Genomic DNA, 26,815 nt, shown 5'->3' with positions numbered 1-26,815 from the left:
GCCTCAAAGTTTGACGCGACGCGAGTAAACTTTGTAGTAAATCAACCGGACGCTGCTGTTCTCTGGCCACGCGAATCATTCTGAAAGTTATCGCCTAACGACATTCGATTAACGAGCAATCGCCAATTACCGAGGTGTCGCGTCATCGCGAGAAAGTCGTAAATTTGTCAGAAATGAAAATGTCAACCATCCCTTTTGTCATTCTTAACGTTTCTTCGTTACCCGATGAGTTTTCTTTCCCTAAATCCCGTTATCCTACTTCGATATAATTCCGTACAGTTCTATCGGCTCTACGAGGAATCGTAGAGGACTGTTCGTGAAACTAGAAAATTTAGGAAGAACGGTAAGCGTGGAAAAACGATAACAAAGAGGAGATTACGAGACGAGAGGATCGGCGGGAAATAATCGTAACACGGGAAGCGTTACGAAGTAAGGAGAATGGCGAAAGAGGAAGAATCGTAAAACAGCGTCAATTACGAAGCAGAAAAAATCTTTGTTCCTTTAAATTTCCCATAAACGTGCTTAACATAGAAAACGCAAACTAAAAAATCGCGATACGGCTGAGAAGCGAAAGAGCGAGATCCCAAGTCGAGAGAGCTCGACACACAATAACGTAGGATACAGCTCTCCGTTAGAATTCCCACGATGCCATCGGACTGAACGTCGCAGTATGCAAATCTCAGCTTTCATCCTCGGGTAACGTCAATCTTCTCGCAACGAGATTCATAGTAATTTAGCCTGGAGGAAAGAAAACAAACTCGTCCTCGTTCGACTCGCAGACGCTATCAAAGACGCGAGACATGCACGCAAACGGTCTTACCCGAGCGGAAAAACGCGACCTTTACGAACGCCGCGGAACGGTTTTCCGCAGTCTGTCTCTGTCATCCGGGTGGAATAATAGCTTTGGTTCCGGCGCAGAGCAATGGCGGAGCTTCCTTTCACCGTGATTATGTCCGCGCGTTTCTTTCACCTTGGCGGCTGCTTTCATGCAACGCAAATCTGTTTCTTTCTGCCATTGGCAGATCGGTGACCCTGCGATTTGCACTCGTGGATAGGTACAGTGGCGGAGTCGCAGGAGGGCGATAAAGTGCCCTCTTCCACGATTAATAAAATATTATTTTTTTTTTTTGTTTTTTACCTTATTACCGTTATTCTTGCGTTAGGATTTCGCCTATTACAGGCTTGGCTAATAAACGGCTAACAAATACAAGTAAGAAAGGTAATAGGTAACGTTACAGAAGTACGATACAAGTGCAAGGTTACGTATTTCGCAAGGAAGGTTTGTACGGTAAGGTGGCAACGGTCAGATACGACCGGCATACGATATAGGAGAAAATCAATCTTGAAAAGGGAATTTGCAGAGGAATTTCGAGGATAGAGAATGTCTCGAACGAGGAGGGAGCCGAGCTGGGCGGGATAGAGAGCGAGGAAGAGGGCGAAGCGGCAGGAGACGAGGAAGATCAGGGTCAGAGATAAACAACGAAGAATTTCTGTTTTGGTTAAGGATATCGCACCATCGCCTCGCGGTAATTACAATCAGATACAGACGCGGCCTAAGTAGCGACGGAGTAGACAACTGTAACAGCGTGCTTTAAAGGGAGTACGAGATAAATAAATACGACGCGAGAACCGATATAGGATTAGTATTACGCTTACGCGCTTGTATCGCCAAATACATTTTCCTAGACCAAGTAATTAATTGGGAAATTTACGTTTTCATTTTTCTTCGCAGTGGTCGCTCTTCCGAGAAGCGAGTCAAATCCAAAGCGACGTTTTACTTTCGAACCAAAGGGAAAAAAACGAAAGGGAAGAAACCGTACGTAGGATGACATAACTTGGACATATGCGCTCGTAGGTATAATATTTCGGACTTATTACGTGATCCGGAGAGAAAGTCAGTGCTCGGCGCGCGGTTTTATTCGATTCAATTCGATTCAATTACCTCGCCGTTTCGCGATTTCTAGTTTACGCGCCAAGTCTGTCTGATTATGTAAAAGAACGTCTCTCGTTGGCCCGAGCGACGTTTTTTTACTTCAAAGTGTCTGTCGTAGCTGTTAAAAGGACTCATCGTGCTTGCGCACGATGTTCGCGCGTTATTTCATTTATTTTATTTATTTCCCTCGTTATTCCACTCTCAACCCGGTTGTATCTTATCTTGTATTACACATTTTCTTTCCTATACTAAACGGAAAATAGCGATATGTGATTGTCGACATTTGTAAGATGGCGGTATGTCTCAAAGTGCGCGAAATAAAAAGCTAATTTTAAAGTAAAATTTAAACTGCTTTATTGTGTTTTGCCACAAAGAGAAACAACGTTTCGTTATCGTAAAACCTAACGGTAGCGTTGATAGAACGAAAGACCGCTATTTAACTAATTTCTCGAGAATTTCTCTGTTGCACCATCGAATTCTTTCGCTTTTACGATCGGAAAACATTTGTCGTTAAACGCGCTGTTTGCTCCGAGAGAAACTGCAGCCATGAAAATAGCCATAACGAAATGGTAACACGGTAAAGTAAAAATATCGAAAAACAGATATTTCTGTCGATAGTGAAAATGAAAAAATGATAGCCCTCTTTTCTCGTCGAGGACCATCAATTTTATTATACTTTTGTTATATTTCTGTCGTGCTAAAATTGAATTTTCAATTCGATTCTTCGCTTATCGCGTAAATATAAGATTCTATTTCTTTCCTTATCCAGTCTGATTCTTCCGCTTTAGCATATTTTTACCTAAAATATAATTCTCTGCTATATATTCGCCTCTACGTACGATAGCTTTGCCTAATTTTCTACGACTATACCGTACCCTGTACAGGTGTCTGATTCGTCGACTCGATCGAATTCACGCCAATAACGCTGCTTAGTATCATTCAAGTTTGCAAACACGGAACACCTCCTGTTGCTAGGACACGTTACGTCGCAATCGCTTCCAAGGAATTGGTAATATTCCGATTGTGTAACATCGTCGTATTAACGTCGTTAACACCGACACCGTTAATGACAACGCCATTAGGCGTCATTAGACGACAACGACCATCGTCGTTGGTGTAACGCCTAACAATGTGTTTCCCGAACGTAGAACAGGAAGAGGAAGTAGGAGGATATCTTCTCGATCAAGGTCATCGAATTTGACGCACAAAGAAAGAATAAAGAAATACGGCTTGAACCGAACCGCCAATAACGCTACTACGGCGGTGAATCGAGTAGACGCGTGCACGAACCCTCGAACTGTCGATATATAATAAGAATCAAACATTTCGATTTATTTAATCCTTTATCAAGATCGCGTTTCGTTATAGAATATTCGCGTATAAATCTGCAACTCGTGATTCGGTAACTCGGTAGAATTCGAGCTGCGACTACCCCTGTGTACGACTGGCTGACTCGCCGAAGCAAACGTATCAGCGACCATTCGCACAATTCTCAGCTCCAACACTAGCTGACAGAGAACGAGCTAAACCTCCGACAGAACATTTAAGATCTTAAAACTTTTGTCGCAAACGTATATTTGCCACAGAATCGAATATGACGATTATAGGGGCTGACCTTTACCACTTTCATCGCCACTCCCACCGGTTTCAATTTTCTCAAAATTTCTTTCACGCCTCATCTACCAAACCAATTTTCCCCTATTGCCCGAAGAAGCTCGATCCAATCTAAAAATGGCTGAAAAATAAAGAAACCGATAAACAAGATCGAACCAGGCCATTCTTCTTAAAACGAATTGCAAGCAAGATCGAGGAGTACGCCGCATCGACGAATCTGTCTGCATTCCCCACCATTCGCAGGAGAACGACCAGGTGGTGGACTGGAGATTTCGGAACGTTAAAGTTGCAAGGCTGCACGCTCGCCGAGTTCAGTCGAGAGTCGGCCTCTCACCGCGTCGCATCCTTTCGATAGAATTCGCTCGATATCGATTTCTCTCGTGTCTTTCGTCGGTCGAGAGAGTCTTTGCGAGTGCTCGTTGCACGGAAAACGCAAGCTTGCCAACAGTTTGCCATCGGTATACCACGGTAGGCTGTCATGTGAATTACCACACCGATCGAGAACACTCGAGCGTTTTCCGGCTGACATTGGACCGCAGTGGTAGTCATCGTCACGATGAGACCGAGAGACACGTGAGCCTGTGACATGATAGACGGACTTGAAAAATGTGAGTAGAACCGTTTTTCCGATAATATTTGCCGGAGAACGGACGCTTAACCGCGCCGTATCGTTTAAAATACAAGCTCCGGACAAAATTAGTATCGGAAAATCAACGATCGACCACGAAAATGTCCGTCCGAAGAAAACATTTTAACCGGTTTATAAGAACTTTGCGTCTAAATCGGAGGCTATGAAACTAGCGAAAGCTGTTCCTTTCTGTCTACGAATTCGAGAATCAGCCAATTCGTGACAATTACAGCGATTGACACTTTTTGTTTCAACGAGATCGATTTCCATACAACGATCGAGACAAGATTATCGCAAACTACCAAATTGTGGCCTGGCTAAATGGCCGTCGGAAAAGAAGTTGGCAAACACGATACGATATTTCGCAAAAGTTTACCGTTTTGGTAAATGTATATCGCGGCTGCGAAGGCAACATATTGAAAACAGAAGGAATTCGTGAATTCGTGCAAAGTCCACAAATTGATAAATAAAGGAAATTGAACTTGCAATTTCTTCGGAATATTCAGATCCGCTAGCAAGATAAAGCATTTCTGAATTTAACGGTGGTTGGAAAGAAGGTTGTAAGTAGACTGTGAATATAGTAGGATAATACGGATAATAGAACGATAATAGGATAATCGGAGGTATACTAAAATATTTGTTAGACGAATGTAAAATGTACAACGGTATTCTAAATATTCGTTTCTTACCGGTGTTTATATTACTTGTACTATAAATTCTGTTGGTCACGATAAAAACGATCGTTGTACAAACACGCATAACTGGTGTAAATTTTATAACTGCGCTTCAAATCTGTTTAACGACGTCAGATATAATAACGGTGGTTGTTAACTATGATTAAAGTAACCATGTAGCAGAGTGGAGAGCGCGAGTGTCAGGGCCGCGAGATCCCAAGCATCGAACAGTGGTAGCAGGTTTCCGCGTCAGGTTCGCGGTGAACGAAGGATTTAATGGATGGTTTAGAGGACGAAGTAACAGTACAGCTGGCGAAATACCGAGTGTATAAAGGTGAAAGCAACAGTCACGATGAATGCACGACGATCGACCGATTAATGCTTTCCTCTACGATTTTTATACAATTCGAACAATTCGAACGAGCGTCTATTTTCGTAAGAGAAATTAGAAATTTTAATCTTCCTTAGATCCGACGTATCTCTGTAGAAAAATACATAATGCGTCTTCTTTTATTTCCAAGATACTAAAAAAATTAGAATTCCTTAATTTATTTTTCACGTTATTAGCGAAAATTAGTAAACCCGTATCGTGTTTCCTTTTGTCGTTGGTTCATTTAGTGCTTTTCCATCTTCTTCTTATCTTCCCTCGTTGCTTCGCAACTTTGACCGTTACACGCGTATTGAAACGAATTAAAGCGGATCGATCTTAGATTCGTAGCTTCCACGATGGTAAAATGACCTGCTACCTAACCCTAATATAATTAACCTTATTGTATTATAGATTACATCTTGTTATACGTCTCGATATCGTCGGCGGTGCATCGAGCGACGTTACAAAATCACGAATCGCGCGTTCTTGCATCGATCGCGCCGGTAACTGACCTTGATAACTGTATCGTTCGATCGGATCCAAGCAACGCCAGATCGTTGGATAAAACAGCATCAAAATTATTCGTCTATTCGAATCACGTTCGCTGTTTCCATTCGTGACGATTCGAATTCGTGGCACGCTATCGAACGAGAGTTTAAATGGCGTTCGTAGCGCGGTGTCGTGGTTTCTGGCGTAGTTTTCGGCAACATTGGCCAACAGGATATTTCGAAGCGCGTAATAAACAAATTGCAACGCTATCGATATATTCGAACCTGACTACGTATACTATATCGAGATGAATATTAATTCCCCGTTCTAAATAGTTATTAATAACGCTAGAAGACGTTTAACGTCATCTCTGCAGAGAAAAATGTGAAAAACTTTTCTTTTTCACGAATTTCGACCGCGTTATAAAGTATAATTCCCCGTTATATCCTTTTAAGGTATCCTTCGAAATCGCGCGGAACGTACGAGATCGGTATTTCTCCTTATCCTTTCTCGTTATTATCTCCCATTTTTCATCGATTTCGATTATAGTCGTAATTCGTTCGTTCGACGTTCCAAACTACTTACGTATCTCGCTTACTCTCAGGTACTCTCGCTCGCTCATAGCCATTCTTTCGCCTACCATTCGCTCCCACCTAACGCTCTTCGTTATTGTCGATTTCTAATTCCAAGTCGAAGATGCCCGAGTGTAAAAGCGAATAAACGATAAACGATAAACGAACGATAAATAAAAGCGAGGTGAGCGTAAAAAGAGCGCCAGTATCGTATCGTACACCGATACGATACTTTAACGGCAAATAACGACACTTGAGATAATTGGAATACTCGCAAATCTTACTTTTTGCTATTTCTCCGTGTTATTTCATCGGTTTTCTTCCCCCTCCCCCCTGTCCACGTAATCCACCGTTCTTTTCCTTTCCTTTACTCGCGATCGACTAACTCCTTTCCCACTACCGTATCTGGATATCATCGATCTTTTCCTCTATACTCTTTCCTCGGATACTCTTAACGAGTAATACGAGTAATACGAGTAATACGAAATACAATTTTCAACTATATCGGAACGTGGGTAGCGTGATGGTCATGGCAAAGGCAATGTCTTTTCTTCTTCTTTTCAAGACTCAAACTTACTCGTCCAAAACTTGAATCGATTCTCCCTTCGTACCTGTTTTCGTTTCAGATCGTCACGTCGCTGCTGTTGTTTCTTCGCCGTTCCTTCTTTTCGTAAGTCGCGATAATGGAACGAAAATGCACCCACGTTTTACACCGTCTCGATTAAGTTTCTTTTCGTAGATAAACGAAGCGCGTTTCTATTCCTCCTTTCGGTGGTTCTTGCTTAGACACGTGGTTTTGTTTAAATCTCTATTTTATTTGTATTTTATCTAGACACATACGTACAAACGATTAGATTACTTTTAATTACCCATTTTGTTACGAAACAGCATATATACAAATACGTTACGATACGAATCTCGATGGCGGCGCTAAATGCCGTATAACATCTCTGGTATAGCAAAAAATGTGAGCTCATTTACATTTATGTCGTTCGAATGTAAATAGAGCTATATTTAATTACGTTGAATGGTAATATAACGTGATACGAAGTCATCGAGAACACGTTTTAGTATATAACGAGTTTGTCGCTAACTTAAGTTATAATTACCGGAATTATATTATTAGAAATGAAAATAGATTATACGATGGCAGTAGCTTTCGTTTTTCGCCACATTTTCGAGAAGATTGCGATACGTTTAATACGTTGTTTGGTAAGTAGATGGGGTATCGTGAGAATCAGATTTTGTTAGCAAATTGTAAGCTTAGCGAAACACGTTTCGTATCGCTTTTACATCGCTCCAAATTCTATAAAAAAACCTCGCACCATTTTCACGATTTTCACGAAAACTGAAATGGCAAATTGATTTTTGTAACTCGACTGCCCAAAGCTATAATATATTCGCACTCGACGTTTATCGAGTACAAGAACGTTTCCTCTTTTTTAGCAATAGCGCGACGCGCGAGATGCACTTACGCGTATCAAGAGATCACAACGTATTTTATCAGGATTTGCGAAATGTCGAAAAGCTTTTAAAATCAAAGATCCGTTTATGTCAATATCGAACGTGAAACGCCAAATGGCAAGTGTAATACCGATTTTTCACGACGATACAAAGCCGCGAAAGAAATATTTATTTACCGTTCGAAATTTAAGTTTGTCATCGTTACGAGTCGTACGAGTCAATACTCTTTACAGCTATTACGAATGTAGCAAATTTTGTAACATTCGCGTATACCATTTTGGTTAGATAGTTTAGCACTTACGCGCGTACCCCTACTTTTTAATATTCGAACATCGATATATAAACTGTCTAGAATTGAACGAAACGTAAATCGTTAGAAATCGAATGTCTAACAACCGATTGTACATCCATTTTACAAACGTAAGAAAATCAGACGGAAGCTGGTGGAAGGGTCGCGACATCTAGAAAAACCGAAGCTATCGCGGAAATAAACGAGCTGAAATTTTCCAATGCTAGCGAGGAAAGAGCAACAGGCCTCTCTAAAGCCAGGCTTACGGGTTACACTAGCGAGTGTTTCGTACTTTCTCCAGAGACATGCCTACGTCCACGTAGGCGTGTGTATCAAAGGATTCTAGACTCTTCGTCTGGCCACTCGAAATCGTCGACAAATAATATACGCGATTTGTATTTTACGCGATCGAAGCGGAGCACGCCGAAACGTTTCGCGAGTTTACGGCTCATCTTTGCCCCGCGATCGTTCTCCCCATTTATCGTTCGAACGTTTTTCGCGATTGCATTTTTCGAAAATTTCCAACCGTAACAACGGCCGACGACACGATCGTTGGTCATTTTCTCGCGATTTTCGTTCAATTTCAACTTTATCCCGTTTCTTTGTCGATTGTTTCTGACAACCACGTTGTACGAGGGTTGTACGTAGATTCTGAAAGATCCGAAAGGGATCCTTTCGTCGTGTCCTGACGCGTACGACAGGATGATGTAATTACGATGTTCGATTATCGTAAGGACGATTCGGTAGATAAAAGAACGATAGAACCTGAAGTATGATTTGGAACGAAGAAAACGCGATATCAGTTTTGTTGGTAATTTTCCGACGATCTACGTTCGACTTGAACACTAGAAAGATCAATTACGCGATAAAACAAGAGATCAAAAAGCGAGCAGCGGAGTCTCGTCTTCGACGATAATTAGCCGTTGAGGTACAGAAATTCGAGGAATAACGTTCTTATCGAGACGGAAGAGTTTGGTAAAAAAAAAAAACGTTGCGAAATTATTAAGTTAATTGGCGTGTAATTAAAAAACTGCTAACCGTTATTCAAGTTTATTTACTCTTAGAACGTAATATAGATAGAGATTACTTTCAACGTTGAAATCTTTTCTATAAATACACGATCGATATTTTTACGATACTCGATTATAATAATCATCGATAGCGATAAGGAAGCAAACATTTGCCTATAAGATATACGACGATTTCAACGTTAAAATACAATATTCGAAAATCGGTTGCCGAGCACGAGAGAATGATACTTTCAGAAAAAAACTCAAAACGAAAGTAACGAGCGGACAAAGTTAAAAAGAAACGTTTACGATCTCCGTGGAACTAGGAAACGAGCCGAGAGTGACTGGTGGAATCGAAATCGAACGAGCAGATTTCTTCGCGATTGCGCGAATTGCATCTGTTTTGCGTCCTTTGGCGCCGACGAACAGCAACGATCGCCGAATTACGTTCTGTGTTTTCCGCGGCCGGAGCGCAAGTTAACGGGTTTAACCATCGAGTAATTTTCGCCAGGAAGACGCTAGTTTCCGATTTTACACGTCCGAAACGACTACTTTACTCTTTTTACAATCCTTACGTCTCTTTCGCAACGTCCAACGAATACCTCTCCACGAGTCAGTTTCCTGATTTCTCCGCTTCGTTTTCAGTCTTTGGCGTTTCCTACTTGGAACGCTGAAACGCTCGATATCTCGAAACAAGCTTTTCAAATACTTTTCAAACGAATCGATTAAAAATAGTCGATCTCTCAACGGCTTAAGGCGAACGTATAACGTAACTCTTATCTTTTTGTATTTACAGCACGTTATATACAACAAACGTCTATATTTCGTTGTAATAATAACAACAACGACAACAGTAATAATAATAATAATAATAATAATAATAATAATAATAATAATGATAATAAATAATAATAAGCGTTACAATTCAATTAGAAGCGCACATCGTCGATGTATCGATTCGGGTTTTTTCAATTCGGCAACGCTTGCGCGAAACGATAGCGTCTTCTATAAAGGAAAGATAAACAATCGACGACCAACGCGTACGTTGTTATGACAACACAACGATCGTTCGAAGAACAAGAACTGGCCTCGGTTAATAGGAAATTTTCATAATACGCAAAGTTTTGTCAGCGTTCGTAAATTAGAAAAACGTATAACGAAATCGTAGAATAACGTACCGTTCGTAGAGTTTAAAGATCTCGATAAGGACCGTACTTAGTGGAAGTTAAGGCTCGAAGCATCTCGGATAATACGGGAAACTATGGCCGCGACCGACGCTCACGCGCGAAGCAGATTTCTGCGTATTCGCGTTGAAAACGTCGAGCTTCGCGACACGTTCAAATAGCATCAAAGTCGGAGAGATCGCAACGATTCCACAGATTCGCCTTAATTTCTTTTCTTTCGAAATAAAGGATACATGGATGGATCGGAAGGGAGCAGTGACCTAGCTGTTCCAGGCTTTCGTTCGATCACATCGAGTTAAGTGGCATTGCTATCTCGACGAAGAAAATGAGAGACGCGATTTATTAATGGGCAATTACGCCGCGAGTAGCTTGCATTTTCAGATGATTTCCGATGATATCTCGGATAGAAGGTGCTTTAACGCGAGATTAGAATGCAACGAAACTTTTGCCTGCCTTCGAGATATTTGAAAATCTTCTTGACGAGATACGCGTTGTTTATCGCAGGAAGCATTCGATGTACCGCTGCTTGTGACGCAAAGCGCTCGTGCAAACACGATCGAAACTTTGTGCTATCAGGAGACGCGTGAATCGCGTTACGATGGTCGATCGACTTGCCATTTTCGTCGAAATGACGAATCCAACGACGTAAGACAAAGAAACGTATGGGAAGAATGGGCGGAAAATAAACGAAAAGAAAGGATTCGGGAAGTACGTTAGGCGAAGGTTTCACCCGCATCCGTATGGATCGCTGCGCTCTGCCATCACGCGATTCAGTTGGATCATTTTCTCGAAACGTTATCCGAAGAATCATCTTGCGAGATGCGATCGTCTTTTTCCGAAAGAATCCAATCGTTCGCCTCTTTACGACGCGTTTGTTCTCTGACGCGTTGCATGTTGCTTGCAAATTAATTTTACGTAAACTCGATCGATATCTATAAAAATGTATAAATTATTCGGTATAGCTGAGAGGGATCTTACCTTTAGCCGGAATTTTGTTATACAGAGTGGATTCCAATTTTCAAAATAACGAATAACGAACGGCCAACCAAACGAACAAAGTTCAAGAAATTTTCGACGCTTCGTAAAATATTCTCGCGATCGAATCGAATGGTAAACGAAAAAGAAAGTGGAAACTCGTTGCACGACCGCTGCATTTCAATCGTAACTCATAGGTGCATCTTGCTCGAGCGAGATTTCTCGTAGCGCCAAAAAATTGACCGGTTACCACCTTTTCGATTTCCCATTAAACGTCCTCGCCTTGTCGAACCGAACGATAAACGAAAAGGAAAGTGGAAACTCGTTCCATGACCGCTGAATTTCAATCGTAACTCACAAGTTCATCGTGTTCTAGCGGCTAGAGATCGTCGCATCTACGTCGTATCTCGATGATCCCTTGAACTAGAAAGTAATCACGATCCTGGAGAAAGAGAGAGAGAGAGAGAGAGAGAGAGAAACTGCAAAGTCAGCGGTGCAACGTGATATTTAGTATACGCGATTATTCGCGATGGAAATATCAAGGACGGACGAAAGACGTCCTTTAATAAGCCTGTCGTGCTTCGTGTTCGACGAATTTGGAACGCTTCGCGTAATATGTGCAAATTTTGGCAAAATGACCAAATCTTTTCGACGTAAAATATTCGAATATTTCGAGCAACGAAATTTTTTATCGTAAATTAAACTATCGACGCGAGACTCCTGCCGACAATTTTCAGAAATAACTAACTGGCACCAATTTCGATCCTATAAAAATCGACGAGAATCTCCATCCGAGTGCGGTGCACCTAATTTATCGCGTATCGTAATCGATTTTCCGCGCAATTTTTAATTGCTTCGAGCAACTCGATGATTTTGATTAATAGAGGCGTTTAATCGGAGACTCGCCACTTTCACTTTTCTTACAACGAACCTCTTCGCCATCGAAACCATACGTTACGAAACAAACGAAAGAATTCGTATTCTTCCTTTATCTCCTTCGGTATATCGTCGTTCGAGCTTTTGGATTTAGGTCGATATCGGGTTTCAATGCCAATGATTAGTCATCGAGCATAAATGTTATCGACCAACTTACGTAACAACGTCTCAGAAACCCGGAGAATTAAAGTAAATACAGTTTGATTTGCCGAAGAAATCTCGACGACATGTCTTCACGACAAGGTTTACACCGGTGCCACGGTACAAAGTGTAGAAAAAATAATTGTACCGTGACTAACGGCGTAAGAAGCGTTTCTGTCGATTAAAATAGCAAAGTTCTTTTAATATTTCGTAATTTGATTATTTCTTTCGACCATCGCGCTTCCCTTCCTATCGCTTGCCTTCGATATTTTTACGAGAATAATTCCAAGTTGCAAGATGTCGAGATCTTGCTAGCTAAACGTCGAAAGGCAAAGTCGAAGGTGCAAGGATGTAAAACCTTCTTTTTCCTTTCTTCGACGATTTAAGCCCTTAACGTAAATTCTGAAAATCAGCCACTCGCCTGTAAACTACATACGTGACAAAATCCACTTTCTCTTTCTCTTCGGTGTTGCGATATGGTTGCGGGTTTTGTTCTTTCAGCAAGCCAGTTCCACTGCGCCATTACGAAACACCATCTTACTTTACGCGTTTTCAAATTCTTCTTCGAATCTTGCAACTAGACTACGCATTTCTAAAAATTCGTAACGCAATATCAAAGTTCTCAAAGGAAACTCGGTTCGCGCTTGTCACTCATATCACCGTGCATTCTCACTCGTTCGTGCAAAATTTTAAATTACAACGTAGTAAAACGTATTTTATCCGGAGTAATGCGAAAGAGCGTGCGAAACGTCATTGCATAGGTAGGGTTATACGGTCGATGGTAGCGAGCACGTGGTTTTGTTGCGCGTCAACCAACAACCACCGTTACGTCCGATATGTAGGTCAGTGTAAAGGCCGTATGTTGGAAAGCTATCGATCCAGCGGTGGTAAACGATGCGAGCTATTGTAAACATACCTGCGTCGGAAACTCATTTTGCTACGTGTTTACGCGCGAAACGTGCTACGGGAATAGCACGGGAAGCCTTACGCGTTTCCCTTAAAGAAAAATGAAGAAAAATGAAAAGAAGAAAAAAAGCAAGGAAACGCCTATTCGATCGTTATTATCGATTATAGGAAAATTCAATGTTTCGTAAATATATCTAGAAAGAGCAGAAACTATCGGAGCAAACTATCGAAGCAAATTAATTAATGTTCAAAAATGCAAGATACGTAATGGAAGGCGAGGCAAGGTAGTAAAACCGAATACAGAGGGAAATACAAATTTTTTGAAAGTTACGCAAACTCGGCCGATTTATCGAGAAACGCGTTTTCCGGCCAAATATGTTTTATCGTGGTTTATCGTCGAAACGCATTTGCCGCGGTGAAACGCTCCATAAAGTCGAATTCGCCCACCTGCTAATGTTTTCTTGCCTTTCCTTCGTTCCCAGCAGCTGGAACATTGCCGTTCTCGCGGTTTGTGGCGAATGTTATTATACTTATTGTGATAAACGCATTTACGAGCGCTCGAGAGTAATTTCGTTACGCAAGTTGATTCGTAATACGTGTTACAAATTTTATTCTCAAACGTAATTAAATATTTTTTTTCTTTTTTTTTTTTTTTGTATTCTGTTTACTCTCTACTTATTTTTTACCGCGGTTGCTATTTTTACCGTGTTTCGTTATATCGCTATTTGTTAAATTTTCTAAATTTATTACACGATATATATCGTTTCGATTGATTCCGATATATCGTAACCTTGGCTCAACAAAATGGCCAATTATTCCCGAGGAATCGGCATCTGTACGTAGCTTCGTCGGAAAAACGATGGCAATCACCTTGACATTTACCGGATAACCAACACGGTCGATTAACGTCGTGGAAGGCCGACGAATCGAGTTGTATAATACCGGGTGAGTCATAGACTCGCCATATCCATGCTTGAGAGCTTCAAACAGTGTAACAAACGTTTCACGAACGTAGCGGATGTACTGAAAATCGTGATTGTCCGTGCGAAAGTAAGTGGAAAGCGTGGAGCGACGCGTTTCGGAGCAAGCGACGACACGCGGATCTCGGATCCGAGATCGATGACGGATCGTGAAAAGTAACGAAAAATTACTTACCATTAGACGAGAAATTGCACCGTGTCCTATAGAGCTGTAAATACTTTTGTTCCTTATCGTTGCAAGGTCATCGAATTCGAATAATCGCCGAGTAAGCGGACGTGAAATCGTCGGGAAAGTTGAGCTTAGACCTCGTCTGTCCGCTTCCTGCCTCTAGCAACGGGATAAACGTTGTATTTATAAATGTAGTATCTAAATGGGTCTTAGAGGAAAGGACAAGTAATGACGTTTTGATTTAATAAATGATATTCGAAGCAACGAAATGATTACAATGCTGTTGTACGTCTTATTCTCACAGGCGGCTTTCGACTTCCCAATTCATGCTCTTCGGCTTCCACACTCGCTCGCTCTCGCTTCTCGACTCACACTCTGCACACTCTGCACGCCTTTTGCATCCGTCTACTCCGGCATCTCAACTAACACTCTCCCTAACGTCTGTTTGCCTTTTTCCGTCCTTCGGAACAGGTATCCCGAAACGCCTGTGGTCAAGGTCACTCGAGTCCTTTCCACGAAAACCGTCCCCTTAAAAAGACCCAACGGTACATTGACGACGAACGGTACTTTGTTTACGGTTCGGCCGATACCTTAGGCCTTTTGGCCTAACTATACTTTTGCCTATACTACATAAATACGAAATGTATTTAAAGATACGAATCGCGTCTAACGTGCAACATTTGCTTCGTAGAATACTCCTCTATCTACCTGGCAGTTTCCAACCAAGTCTAAATCGATCCGAGTTGGAACGAATCAAAGTGGAACGTTCGCGGCAGATCGAGTCTTGTTTCTCGCGCTTTTATATAATATATTTAATAACGGAATAGAATGTTGTTGCGAGCAACGACCGTTCGAGACTCGTTCCACTCGCGGCCGGTACTCGAGGCCATCGCTAGCTATCCCTCTCACCACCTTCTTCCTCGGTGTAGGCTGGATCGTTCCAATTAAAACCGTGGAACGTGACAAACTATCATTAGCGTGTCGACTCGGTGCACCTGAACTTGAGAGACGAACAAACGATTTATCGCGCGTCGTTCTTTCACCTCTGAATGGCCAAGTTTTTTCAAAAGTTCGGACCATTCTCGCGGAAACAAGCAATTTTACCGTCGTACCGTCGATCTTTCGCTGTCGATACTGTCTCGTCGTAAATCATCTTTTTACAAACCTCGAGTTATTTTTACTATCGTCGCTACTTACCTTACGAGAAGCGATCAAAATCGATGGTCGTCTTCGATGGAGATCGATTTGCATAAAAAATTAAGAAGCAACGAAATAAAAGACGTTGACCGTTCGAAGGAGAAGAGAAACGCGCGTGGAACCGACGAATCGTTCTCATGACCTAACGCATCGTATCGCTGCTAGAGAGATGCTTTCGATTTTTATTTACGACCGACGTAATCCAGCCTTTCTCTCTCTATCTATCTCTCTTGCCTCTTGTCTCTCCTGTTCTGGTATTTGTTACGCGCGATTGCGTAACGCGCGTGGCCTGAAATTCGCAGACCAAGGAATAAATTTCACCGCCGTGCACCTCGACTTCGACGTCGTAACGATTTTTCCATCTTTGCGTAAAACGAGACTGCGATGACTCGCGTACCGCGAATACGTTTCGAAGGCCATCGCTTTACGCGTCCAAACGCGGAGAACGTTAAATTAGCGATTACACGAGTATTTCTAGCATCAAAATAGTTAACGATCGTAATGGCGTAAATAAATAAATGCTAATTACCGTGATCGTTTACCCCGTGTAGCGTTTGCTTTGTATCGAATATCGAGAAAAGTATGATTAATAGACGTACTGTTTCTCAAAGTATACAGGCTGTCTCATTTTAGCCGATCCACGAAAATATCTCGATAAACTGTACGGTTATCGGGAAAAGCGTTTCAAACGAGAGGGATATCTCGCGACGGTCGCAAAGTCCTTGTCTCGGTGGACGTGCCATTTCGAGCTTCGTTCTTTTCGATGCAATTTTCAATTATCTACGAAAAGGTATGGAGGTCTTGCTTGTTTCGGTCGCAAAGCTGATAAAGGCAATCGGTCTTTATAATAAACATCCGTATCGTCCGGTTATTCGTCCGGATACGAAACTTTAATTGGAATTATTAAAATTGATCGAGCCCAGTTGATAAATCGAACCGGTGGAAGCGAATTGTTGTAAAATAAATCGAGGGAAGCGAAAAACACGTTATTCTAAGCTGTGCAGGCCGTGAAACGTTAAACGTGGAATAGAGTCATCGATCGGAGTTGGGCTTGATCGCAGCCGTTTGTTTACCTCGATCGAAGGGAAACGAGGAATCCATTGTGCGTGCGTTGGCCACTTTCACTGCTTTTCAAACTAGTAAATACCGATTCGCTGTACGGAGGATCGTGCGCGTGAAATTACACCATCGAGGAATTTCAATTACCTCGCGACCTCTCGATATCGATTGCGCATCCTCGTGGAAACGTTTCAAGTAATTTGCGATTTGCGAGAGCTTGCGCGTAAAAGTGACAGAACGGACAAATTACTTTCTCTTATGCGGCCACGCACGCTCGCTTGCAACGAAAACGATCGTTACTCCGTATCTAACGATAAACTTAACGAGCATCGGACAATATCGATCGAAATTTATATAGTCGATAAGAGAATTACGGTTCCTATTTCCCGCTTAACGATATAATTCGGTTTTAGGAAATTCAATTATCCAATAGGCGAGAATAAACGATCGATTTACATGGTATTCTATGTGAATTATTTACGGACACGTGCAAGTTCGAAAAACGTCGCTATAAGGAAAAGAAGGATGTAGTAATCGTCCAGTAAGCATAAATACGCTTTACTTGCGCCACCACGCGCGCCGTTATACTTCCTGTGTAATTAGTTACGGCAACGATACAATTTAATCGCATCGAACGTCGGATAAAGTATCGCTCGGATGCGGCTCGAGTGGTCGAAAAAGAAAAAGGAAAGAAGACAAAAAAGCCGTGCCACTTTCGCAAAACTTTTCCTGCTCGGACGAACCTGGATCGTTCGAGAGGTCGATCGTTCGGCGCTCGTTTACCAGCTACGCCGAAACCTTGTCCGCGTTTCTTCAACGAAGAAAAATCCGTATCCTGCACACGCTATCGTTATCATCGCCGCGGTGATTCCGCTAATACCGATGTAATCGCAAAGAAAACTAATTCTTCCAGTAGGCCTCGCACGCTGGTCGAAAAGAGTTGGAAGATCGGTGCTGGCTATCAGAAAATTATTACCTTCGTTGTAATTATAAAACGATGATCGTGATCTCGAATGTCTGGCACTACAAGCAAATTAGCGCGTTGCCTCGCGACAGTAACGAGATGTGGATAATATGTACGTAATAACGACTTTGGTAGAAATAAGGTTGCAGGGTCGATCGCGGACAAAGGGTTAAATCCGTCAACGTTTCAAAGTGGCAAAGTGGCACGAAGAAAGTTTCATCGTGCATATACGCGGTGGCTGACGGAAATATCGAAACACGTGTCGCAAAATGTTCGTAGCAACGTATCGCGCGTGTGTGTACGAAACTTGTCGAAATTTTGTTAGCCTCGAAGGCTATTGTACGAAACGACGAAACGACGAAACGACGAAACGACGAAACGACGAAACGACGAAACGACGAAACGACGAAACGACGAAACGACGAAACGACGAAACGACGAAACGACGAAACGACGAAACGATCGGTTGGACGCGATAAAATGGCGTTAGCTGGCCTACGTCGCGTCTGCTTTCGCCGCGTGCGCCGTTTAGACGACTTTCTTACGGCGACGCGACGCCACGAGGTTCTTCGTCCTCGATAGAAACGAGAAAGAGAAAAGCCCGGTTGAAGGAAGCAAACGGAGGAAAAAATGGCACCTCGTCGATTCGGAAAAGAAGAGAGAGGCGTGTGCAGGAAGTGGTACAGCATTGCCGGAGGGAAGGACGTCGAATCTAGGTCACAACCGTGTTCCTCTCTTCGTGTTTGCGCAGATATGTAGGCACCCAGTGGTTCTCGTTCGCGCCATTCACCCAGCTTCCTGTAAATATTTGTGTAAATATCGTTGACTCGTTTCCTTTTTGTACGATCGACGCAAACAGTTCTGTGTAGCGACTGTACGATACTTTCGCCTGCTCCGTATTTTCTTCCAGCATTTAGTCGAACCAAACTTAGCCAGGCATTGATTTTACGAATTTGGATTTATATCGTTGAAAGAAAATGGAATGGAATAATCGTAGACGCGATCGTTTTTAAAAAAAAAAGGAAACGCGCTGTACGATCGATTTAAGGAGAACAACGTGTTTCTTAGTATCTCCGTTCGCGATCAACGTATTATACGTTATATGTTGTAAAATGTCAAATAAAATGTTGATTATTGGCTAACTCGTGTCGGATCGATGACAGCTTGTATCAGAATTTGTATTAGAAGAGGAAGAAAAGTCGAGGAAGGGGACGAGTGGCGGCGTTAAAATTCCATCGACCGTCACAGAACGAATCTCTCGGAAGTCGTAAGTAGAAGCGTTAGAACGGTTTTCACCGAGATTTTCATCGACCTAATTTTTCCTCGGAAATCAGGCCGCGCGAAGAGAACTTGCACGATCTCTAAACGACGCTCGAAATTCGTTAAAAGTCGTTTGCCGTCTGCAGCAACATCCGGCTGAGCGTACGCCAGGGAACGTAATTAGAAAGCTTCGAAGAGGAGTTATGGCATCGTTCGCGCTATCCATCTACCGGTAGAAGCGTATTTTACAAATGTCTACCTATATACGCGGGTGTGTCGAAAGTAATATAAAAACGACCTGTTCGAATTTCAGACGATTAGAAAGAGTCGAAGATAGGTACAGTGGCTGTCAAGGGTTTCTAATCGATTTAAATTTTACGTATTTCCAACCAACGACAAACGAGATTTCAACGCGTGAAATCTTCACGAATTACAAATGAAATTCGATTTACTTGTTTATGTACTTTTATGCGTCTATCCTATTCTACGTATAGGTAGAAAGATCAGCGAAAATGTGTTTCGCGTGACGAAAACGGCACTGTGTTTTGTTACGCTTGGAAGCTGACTGACAAACCTTGCGATTAATAAACGTGTTTTCTTCGTAACGCATGTAATCAGGATTACGCCGAACCGAATACAAATTGGATATCCGAGTTCGTTTAATCTCGGTCTCGTATTATCCGCGGTGCTTCGAATCTGGTGATTCGAGCGGCAAAGCGTAAATATAGCGTCGAATAGTTTATTCGCGCGATTTATTAACAGCCGTGGACCCTTCCGTTGTCGTTGTTGTTCGCGTCACCAGCTCCCCCGACGCCAGTTCCACGTGCTTCGATCACGTGCTCTGTACTAATTGTCCTATGACGCGATATAATTTAATACAACTTGCCGCTATACCGTTTGACCAACCGATGCTAACCAACTAATAACGCGATATAATTGAAGCAATCGAACGAATCGAGATAAGTCTGATCTTTAACGAACTTTCCTTCGCGTTTCAATCGCGACAGTCGCAAAACCACGATAGTCGATAGTTGCGAATCACTGGGAACGCTGGCGCCGCGGTTACACTCTCGCTTTCGAAATAATAATTATTTAATACTCAAAGTCGTGGTGAAATGCGAGCGACCGGTTTTTGGCCAGCCTCTTTGGTCCATCCGGCACCCGAAAGCCAACCTCCGTACCTCGATCCATGGGACAGGCTTTCCATAACAAGCAGCGGTATCGAAAGTATTTTCGAAAGGGCGATCCCCGGTCATCGAAAATTAAACTGGATTTTACGTAACGGGACCGAGTAAACATTCTGCTTGCGCTGTTGTTACGTTTAGCGGGGATTTTTGCGGGGCTCCGCGCCATCGCCATCGATGATGGCATCGTCGCCAAAATTATGCAACATCGTGCCCGCTCTTCCTTCTTTACTCCGTAATCTTTTATGCAATTTTATGTTTTCGCGTAGAGCTTGCTTCCGGTACCGTACCGGTTCCAATGATCTCTACGTTGGACGTAAGATTTACATATATCCGCCAACACATATTGCGTAAGAACGGAGAAAATACGATAATAATAGACGAATAGGTAATGCGTTTGCGAAGAGAATCAAAGAGTAGGAATCTACGCGGTAATTCGTTTCGACTATCAAGGACTTAAGCAGTACTTGGCATTGTTCGGATCTTCGCAGTTTTGCATTTATCACAAACGCATAAAAATCGATAGTCTTGACAACGTGGCGTTTAGATTCTACGGTCGGCGTTTTAATCTTCTATCTTTCTCTATCGTTTCTCATTTCGATGATTTGATTTTTACAGATCGTCTTCTTACGGTTCCAAGATCTCGATGTTTTATAAACTTCTCTGTCCAGTTTTCTAAATTCTCAAATTATCCAAACGACCCACTGGTCGCTATAGTTCCGGGCGCTATCGATGATTCGATAAAGCGGATAACCCTATTATTTTATCACGTTCTACGACTGCGCGAAACCTTGGGACTATGGATCGGGACTATGGATGGATCGAGCGACGCGTCTGATCGTATCTCGCCAATTCTACTTACTACGCTTCTACTTACGCCCGTTCGTTCGTTCGTTCGGCTCGTTCTTCTCTGGCAAAATGAGATTTCTTCGCGCAGGTGCGCTAGTTGAACGAAAATAAAGGTAAAAGCGATCGAGAAACGACTTACGATACGATTTCAGTTAAAATAAAATAAAATAATTCCAGTTGTTATTCCAGTTAAAAAAATCCCAATTTAATCTTCGCAAACGGTCTAGCATTTTTAAGGCAGGTTCGAACTTTGATGAAAAATGAGTTTTCTCTCTCGGTTCCGGACTCTTTTCATTATCCGGACTTTACTTAATTAATTAATCAATTAATTAATCAATGTTCGTGGAAGAAAGCGTTCGCAGCTGTTCTCCTATAACGATACGAGGTCTAGTCTAAATCGATCGTTCCGTTTCTGCTGCAGGATGAGGAGGAAGAAGCAAGGAGTCACCGAGGGCGGAGAAGCGTCGATTCTGCTACTCGTCGCATTGACTCCTGTTATCTGTTCGGCTGGAATCCTGGACCCTTGGCAGTGGGCACGTAGCGATCGAATCGACGTCAACATTCCTTGGTTGCCGTGTAATTACATTTTGTCAAACCCGATGTACAAGATGGTTCGGGCAACCGTTTCGCTTTATATATTTCATTTGTTATTATCGTGATTTCATTTTATCAGTCGAGAACGAGACACGATGCTACGACGAGCTAGGGTGCCTGAACATAACCAGAAGCTGGTATCACCTTATCCATAGACCGCTTAACGTCTTTCCATTGCCACGAGAAGTCATCAATACGAAATTTCTTCTATACACGAACGATAATAACGTGGAAGTGAGTAAAACAGTACATATTTACGATTATAATTCTTTCTAGTTGACTAGTTGGACTTACTAATTACAACTCGCGGTTAAACGTTTCAATTCGTAACGCTGTTCACATGATATTCCGATTCTTTCTTTACCGTTCTTTTTTTCTTTAATGGAATATTTTTTCCATCTTTTCACAGGGCCAGACCTTGTCAGCCGCGAAAGACAAGTCGATTAAACGGTCGTACTTCGATCCAAAGAGGAAAACAAAATTCATTATACACGGGTTCATAGATACACCGCTTAGCAATTGGGTCAACGTAAGTGAATCGTCTCTTCGCGTCGCTCTTTCGCTCTTTTAATTTTCCTGTATTATTTTATTAATTTGAAATTAATTAGTTTGAAATTAATATATATTTGATAGTTAAAAGTTAATATTTGTTTAGTTTATATTTAACGATAATATTTCCTAGTTTAATCGATTTACTTACATTCCTATCTAATCTGTCGTTGAATCGTCGCCACAGGAAATGAGAAACGAATTATTGAAGCACGACAACTACAATGTCATCGTAGTTGACTGGGGTGGAGGAAGTTTGCCGCTTTATACTCAAGCAACCGCCAACACGAGACTGGTGGGCCTCGAAATAGCCCATCTCGTTAAACACTTGCAGGTAAAATGAATTTCGCGAACAAGCAAACTAGCTGCTCTCGGCAGAACGTTCTTTCTCTAAAAGGAAAAGAAAGAAGAAGAAAAGGAAAAGGCCGACTTCCAAAGCAAACTTTTAGATCGCTTAGGTTCGTTTCTAGGTGGTACGGATATCTCAAAAGCACAACTACGAAGCAAAGCTAAAAGTATGTTACTTGAATCTATCGTTTAAAATATCGTATACAGACTTTTCCCCTCAAACTGCTATTCACGTGCTGTTTGTTGCTTCAGTCTTATCGCTTAATTTACGTAAGCTCGGTTTACTCACACTTGGACAAACTCATCGATAACTATCGTGCAGAGTTTGATGTTGCGTGACTCAATTTATCTATGAATGAAATTGAACGAACAAATTTAACGGCGGTGCGCGTATATCGTTTTATCGAATGGCCACTCGTAATATATTATACATGTAGCGTATACAGCGGATACAAAAGGTATTTATACGTGATACAAATTAATTAGTACGTTATTATATTCTTATTACTTATTTGGTTTATGCGATTATAAGATGCGAACGTTTCCAAATACGTATTACGATATAAAACAGTATGAAAGTGAAATGTCGAAGCTCGTAAAAACGATGCTGCGATGGAAGATGAGAAAACGAAATGGAAAGATCAAAGTATCGTTTGTTGAAACGCAGACAAATTATGGACTGGACCCAAATGACGTGCACCTGATCGGACACAGCTTGGGGGCACATACCGCGGGATATGCGGGAGAAAAGATGGGAGGAAAGGTTGGTCGTATCACGGGATTGGATCCTGCGGAACCCTATTTCCAAGGGATGCCCAGTCACGTAAGGCTGGACTACACCGACGCCAAGTTGGTCGACGTCATTCACACCGATGGCAAAAGCTTCTTTTTCCTAGGTAACAAAAGTATATGTTAACGTGCATACCTACCGATCCCGTTCTTCTAATCCGATTATTAATAATTATCGACTTTACATTGATATTTCAAATCACGAATCTCGTAGCTCTTTCAAACCACTTTATCTTACGTCTTATAAGCTATTCCTATTTCTATATATTTAATACGCAGTTTCTTCTTTCGCTATTTCAACGTTGAAAGTTAACCACGTATATATCACGTTTGTTAAAAGGAAGCGATTTTTACTTGATAAATTCTAGCGAAAGATTGACGCGTACAACAAGAAGGATTATTAAATGAAATAAAATCTTACGGACTAACGCTCTGATCGTTCTATTTATTATATATAATCGTTCTATATTATAAACTAAGTTATCGCGCGATAAGGGCTTCCCGGATATGGAATGGTTCAACCATGCGGTCATCTGGACTTCTACCCGAACAATGGCAAGGAACAGCCGGGATGCACGGATCTCAGCGAAACTACCCCTTCCTTGCCTTTAACTCTGATCAAAGAAGGTCTGGAAGAAGCGTCGCGAGTACTGGTTGCCTGCAATCACGTGCGTTCCATAAAACTCTTCACCGAGAGCATCAACTCCAAGTGCCAATACGTGGCCCACGAGTGTTCCAGTTACGCCAGCTTCCTCAGAGGCGAGTGTTTCTCGTGCAAGAGCAACAACAGTCTCAGTTGCGGTATCATGGGTTATCATGCGGACTCCAGTCCAGCTTTGGTTGGAAGGCGGGCTATGGGACAGGATATTCTGTCTCTGCTCGGCTCCAAGTTCTTCTTCGCCACTGGCAAAGAAGATCCTTTTTGCAGTGAGTGTTACGAATATCTTCACCCATGGATTTCATCCATTTTTTTTCTTTAAGTCTTCTATCGATATTTCGGAATAATTGCAATTACGATTCGGTGTATATGCCTGCACCGACTTGGACGTTCGTTATGCTTTAAAGCATAGTTTCCAGAAAGAAGAGAAGAGAAATCCGCATTTCTAGGAAACAACCTAATCGAATGCAATTCTAAAGAAAAAGCGAATTCGTCGTTTCGGACGTCTTAGAGATATTTCAAAGTAAATTTTAGATTCCATCGATCTTCGTTTTCCGAATTTTATCGATTCTACGCTGGATCGAACTTGTTCGATCGGGCAGTTCCGAGCGTAGGTGTCACGCAATTATTTATTATTACGAATAGCGACAGGCTGCTTTCACCCTGCTTATCGTCGAGGAAAATTGCTACGTGTCTCGAAACTAATTCAACTGTGCCCTACATAAGAATCCACTAGAAACTTGCAACAGCCATTCAGCCGATCGGATAAAATGCGAACGATTTTTTGATGACCTCGAAACGATTTTCGAATTCTTTATCGAGAAATAGAATCAAACTTACTAAATAATAATAGAATAAATAATAGATAGAAATATGGATATAACGAAAATTAATAACTTCGTTCTTAAATTATTAACATGCAAATCTCGATTACTTGTCAGGGAGACATTACAGAATCACCATCGATCTTGCCCGGCCACCGAGTGCAGAAAGTTGGGTCCAAGGCTTCCTGAAAGTCACTTTTCACGCGGAAAATGACATTATTCGAGACATTGATCTCACACCTAGGTAATCTTCGTGTATCTCTATAATTCTATTAAAATTCCTCTCGTTCGTAAACGAACGCTTCTCTTTTTTAAATATTCCTCGTAAAATACACCGTTGCCTATCGAAACGAAACCACGAAACGATAAATAAGGGGATAAACGGTAAATTGGATATATAACGGAAAAACTAGGAAAGTTAATTTGCCATAGATACAGATATACAAACACGATCTCATCCGTACACAGAGTATTAATAAACAGCAGTCTGATACTCGAAGGACTTATGGTCGCTTATCGTCACCTATAGGCACGCGATCTGCATATCGAAGAAACTTGAGACGATTTTGAGAACAGGCACGGAGCTTACGGCGCTATTATCGTCTCAAGTTGTTACTTGACGAACATACGGGACACGCGCTTTTTCATGACCTCGCTTTCGCGATAACTACTTTGAACTTAATCGCCCAACTTTTTGCTTCTTTCATTCCCGCAACCGTAGCGGTTACATGAAATTGGAACATGGGTCGACAGTCAGAATGGTCGTCGCTCATCCAGCCGGTGCATCCGGTGAACTTGGGAAAATTCGACGCGTCGAGCTTTCATGGACCTACGATATGGACGTGTTACAACCAAAGTCGCTCTGCTTCTTCTGGTGTAACGATCGCCTCTACGTCAACAGCGTCACAGTGGACGTTATGGAAATCCCGGGAAGAGGGTAAGCCAATTACCTTTCAACGTTCGAGGCGCCGGCTATTTTTCGAATTCCTCGACGTCACGTCACGCATACAACGTACGTTCATAACGTTCACGGTGTACGTGATATTCAACGTTCAAAGTTACACGTAATAATTTAACGATCGTACAATGTTGTATCGTGTCCATTCGTTTATAACGTCATCTTTCGTATACGTACATCTTTGTAAATTTGCATACGTCGTTATATGCGCAGGAAAAGAGAAGCAGACTTCACCAGTAAGCTCTGTTCAGCAAGTAGGCAGGAGTACGCGGAAATTGCCAGCGGTTCCACGGCGTCTTTCGTCGACAACTGCTGACAACGTCTTCGACTTAATTTAACATGTATCCGAGTACAACGTGATAGTTTGCGGTTCTCGTTCCTGTGGAAAGTATAGAAATTAAAACGCAATCTAGTGCATGTCTAACGATAACAATCAGCAGCACGAATAATGAAAATCATGGCAGAATCGACAAAGATCAACTGAAACCTGTATTTCAAAATGACGCGTTTCGTTCGGAATACGTCCGCAAGTTTTTATTTAAAAAAGAAGAAAACAACGCAACATTCGTTTCGAAAAAAAAGTTTATTTAAAAAAAAAAAAAAAAACAACTGTAACTGTACAAATATATATATATATATATATTTCTTTTTTTACATATATATATTTTATATATATATTTTTTTTTATATATAATATATATATATATTTGTTTATATTTGTATATAATAATAGCAACTAAACAAAAAAAGAAGAAAAACAAGTTGCACGAGTCACAGGTAAAAGAAAAAATCGTAAACGATAGTACATACCCATCTTTCGAAAGCGAAACACGAAAACACAATGGAATAATTTTCATAGATCAAATAAAAAAAAGAATATTTTAAAAAACCTAATATCGTTTTACAAAAAGTATCTCGGAAGAATTCGCATTTCATTCCTTTTTTATCCTGTAGAGTGCGGTGCAATATGAATATTGAATTTGCGATGAAAATGATACACATACGTATAATAATAATATAGTGTAAGGAAAGCCGACGCGCATCTGCTCCAGTAATTAATTACCATCGATTACTTTGTACATCTTGTATATATATGAAATTGGATAGATATAACTAGATAATGCTAGTGTTAGTATAAAAGCAGGTAATCATTTTACGAGTGATCGATGATGGCGATAACTTTTGCTAACGCAAACATTTTTTGGTTCGTGTATGAACTGTTATCTTACGTAGTAAACTTCTATACAA

The 26,815-nt window shown here is 41.6% G+C and overlaps 1 protein-coding gene and 1 long non-coding RNA gene across 13 annotated transcripts in view; one reads left to right on the top strand and one right to left on the bottom strand.

The window, feature by feature from the left end:
• LOC100651224 overlaps positions 1–15,954 on the bottom strand; it is a 46,907-nt gene extending 30,953 nt beyond the window's left edge. For 9 of the 10 annotated variants that reach the window (XR_007226820.1, XR_007226818.1, XR_007226823.1 and 6 more), the window contains exons 1-2: positions 14,637–15,954; positions 14,341–14,493 (exon numbers count right to left, since the gene is read on the bottom strand). This is a non-coding gene — a long non-coding RNA (uncharacterized LOC100651224). Of the gene's footprint in view, positions 1–14,340; positions 14,494–14,610 lie in introns of all 10 variants that reach the window. The other variant, XR_007226819.1, reaches the window with a different exon arrangement.
• Positions 1,143–26,132, top strand: LOC100651346 (pancreatic lipase-related protein 2). 3 transcript variants are annotated; one of them, XM_012317498.3, is made up of 10 exons: positions 1,143–1,851; positions 21,269–21,423; positions 21,521–21,675; positions 21,851–21,970; positions 22,178–22,324; positions 23,006–23,234; positions 23,623–24,054; positions 24,727–24,853; positions 25,331–25,546; positions 25,781–26,132. In XM_012317498.3, exons 1-10 carry the CDS (start codon positions 1,844–1,846, stop codon positions 25,881–25,883), a joined length of 1,692 nt encoding a protein of 563 aa, XP_012172888.1. In that variant the 5' UTR covers positions 1,143–1,843; the 3' UTR covers positions 25,884–26,132. The 3 variants fall into 3 exon arrangements, with proteins under 3 accessions (XP_012172888.1, XP_003401623.1, XP_020722816.1); XM_003401575.4 differs by lacking the exon at positions 1,143–1,851 and adding an exon at positions 3,851–4,155; XM_020867157.2 differs by lacking the exon at positions 1,143–1,851 and adding an exon at positions 20,944–20,960.
• The last annotated feature ends 683 nt before the right edge of the window (positions 26,133–26,815 follow it).

Source organism: Bombus terrestris, chromosome 16 (assembly GCF_910591885.1).
Source record: "Bombus terrestris chromosome 16, iyBomTerr1.2, whole genome shotgun sequence".
NCBI lineage: Eukaryota > Metazoa > Arthropoda > Insecta > Hymenoptera > Apidae > Bombus > Bombus terrestris.
The sequence above is the reverse complement of the archived record's forward strand: the minus strand, read 5'-3'. Positions and strand labels throughout refer to the sequence as shown.

What these genes read in the sequence shown, in the direction of transcription:
- LOC100651346 (XM_012317498.3), top strand. An exon ending in CGAACGATAATAACGTGGAA is followed by an intron (nt 21,676 to 21,850) that starts GTGAGTAAAACA and finishes ATCTTTTCACAG; the next exon opens with GGCCAGACCTTGTCAGCCGC. An exon ending in CAAAAGCTTCTTTTTCCTAG is followed by an intron (nt 23,235 to 23,622) that starts GTAACAAAAGTA and finishes TCGCGCGATAAG; the next exon opens with GGCTTCCCGGATATGGAATG.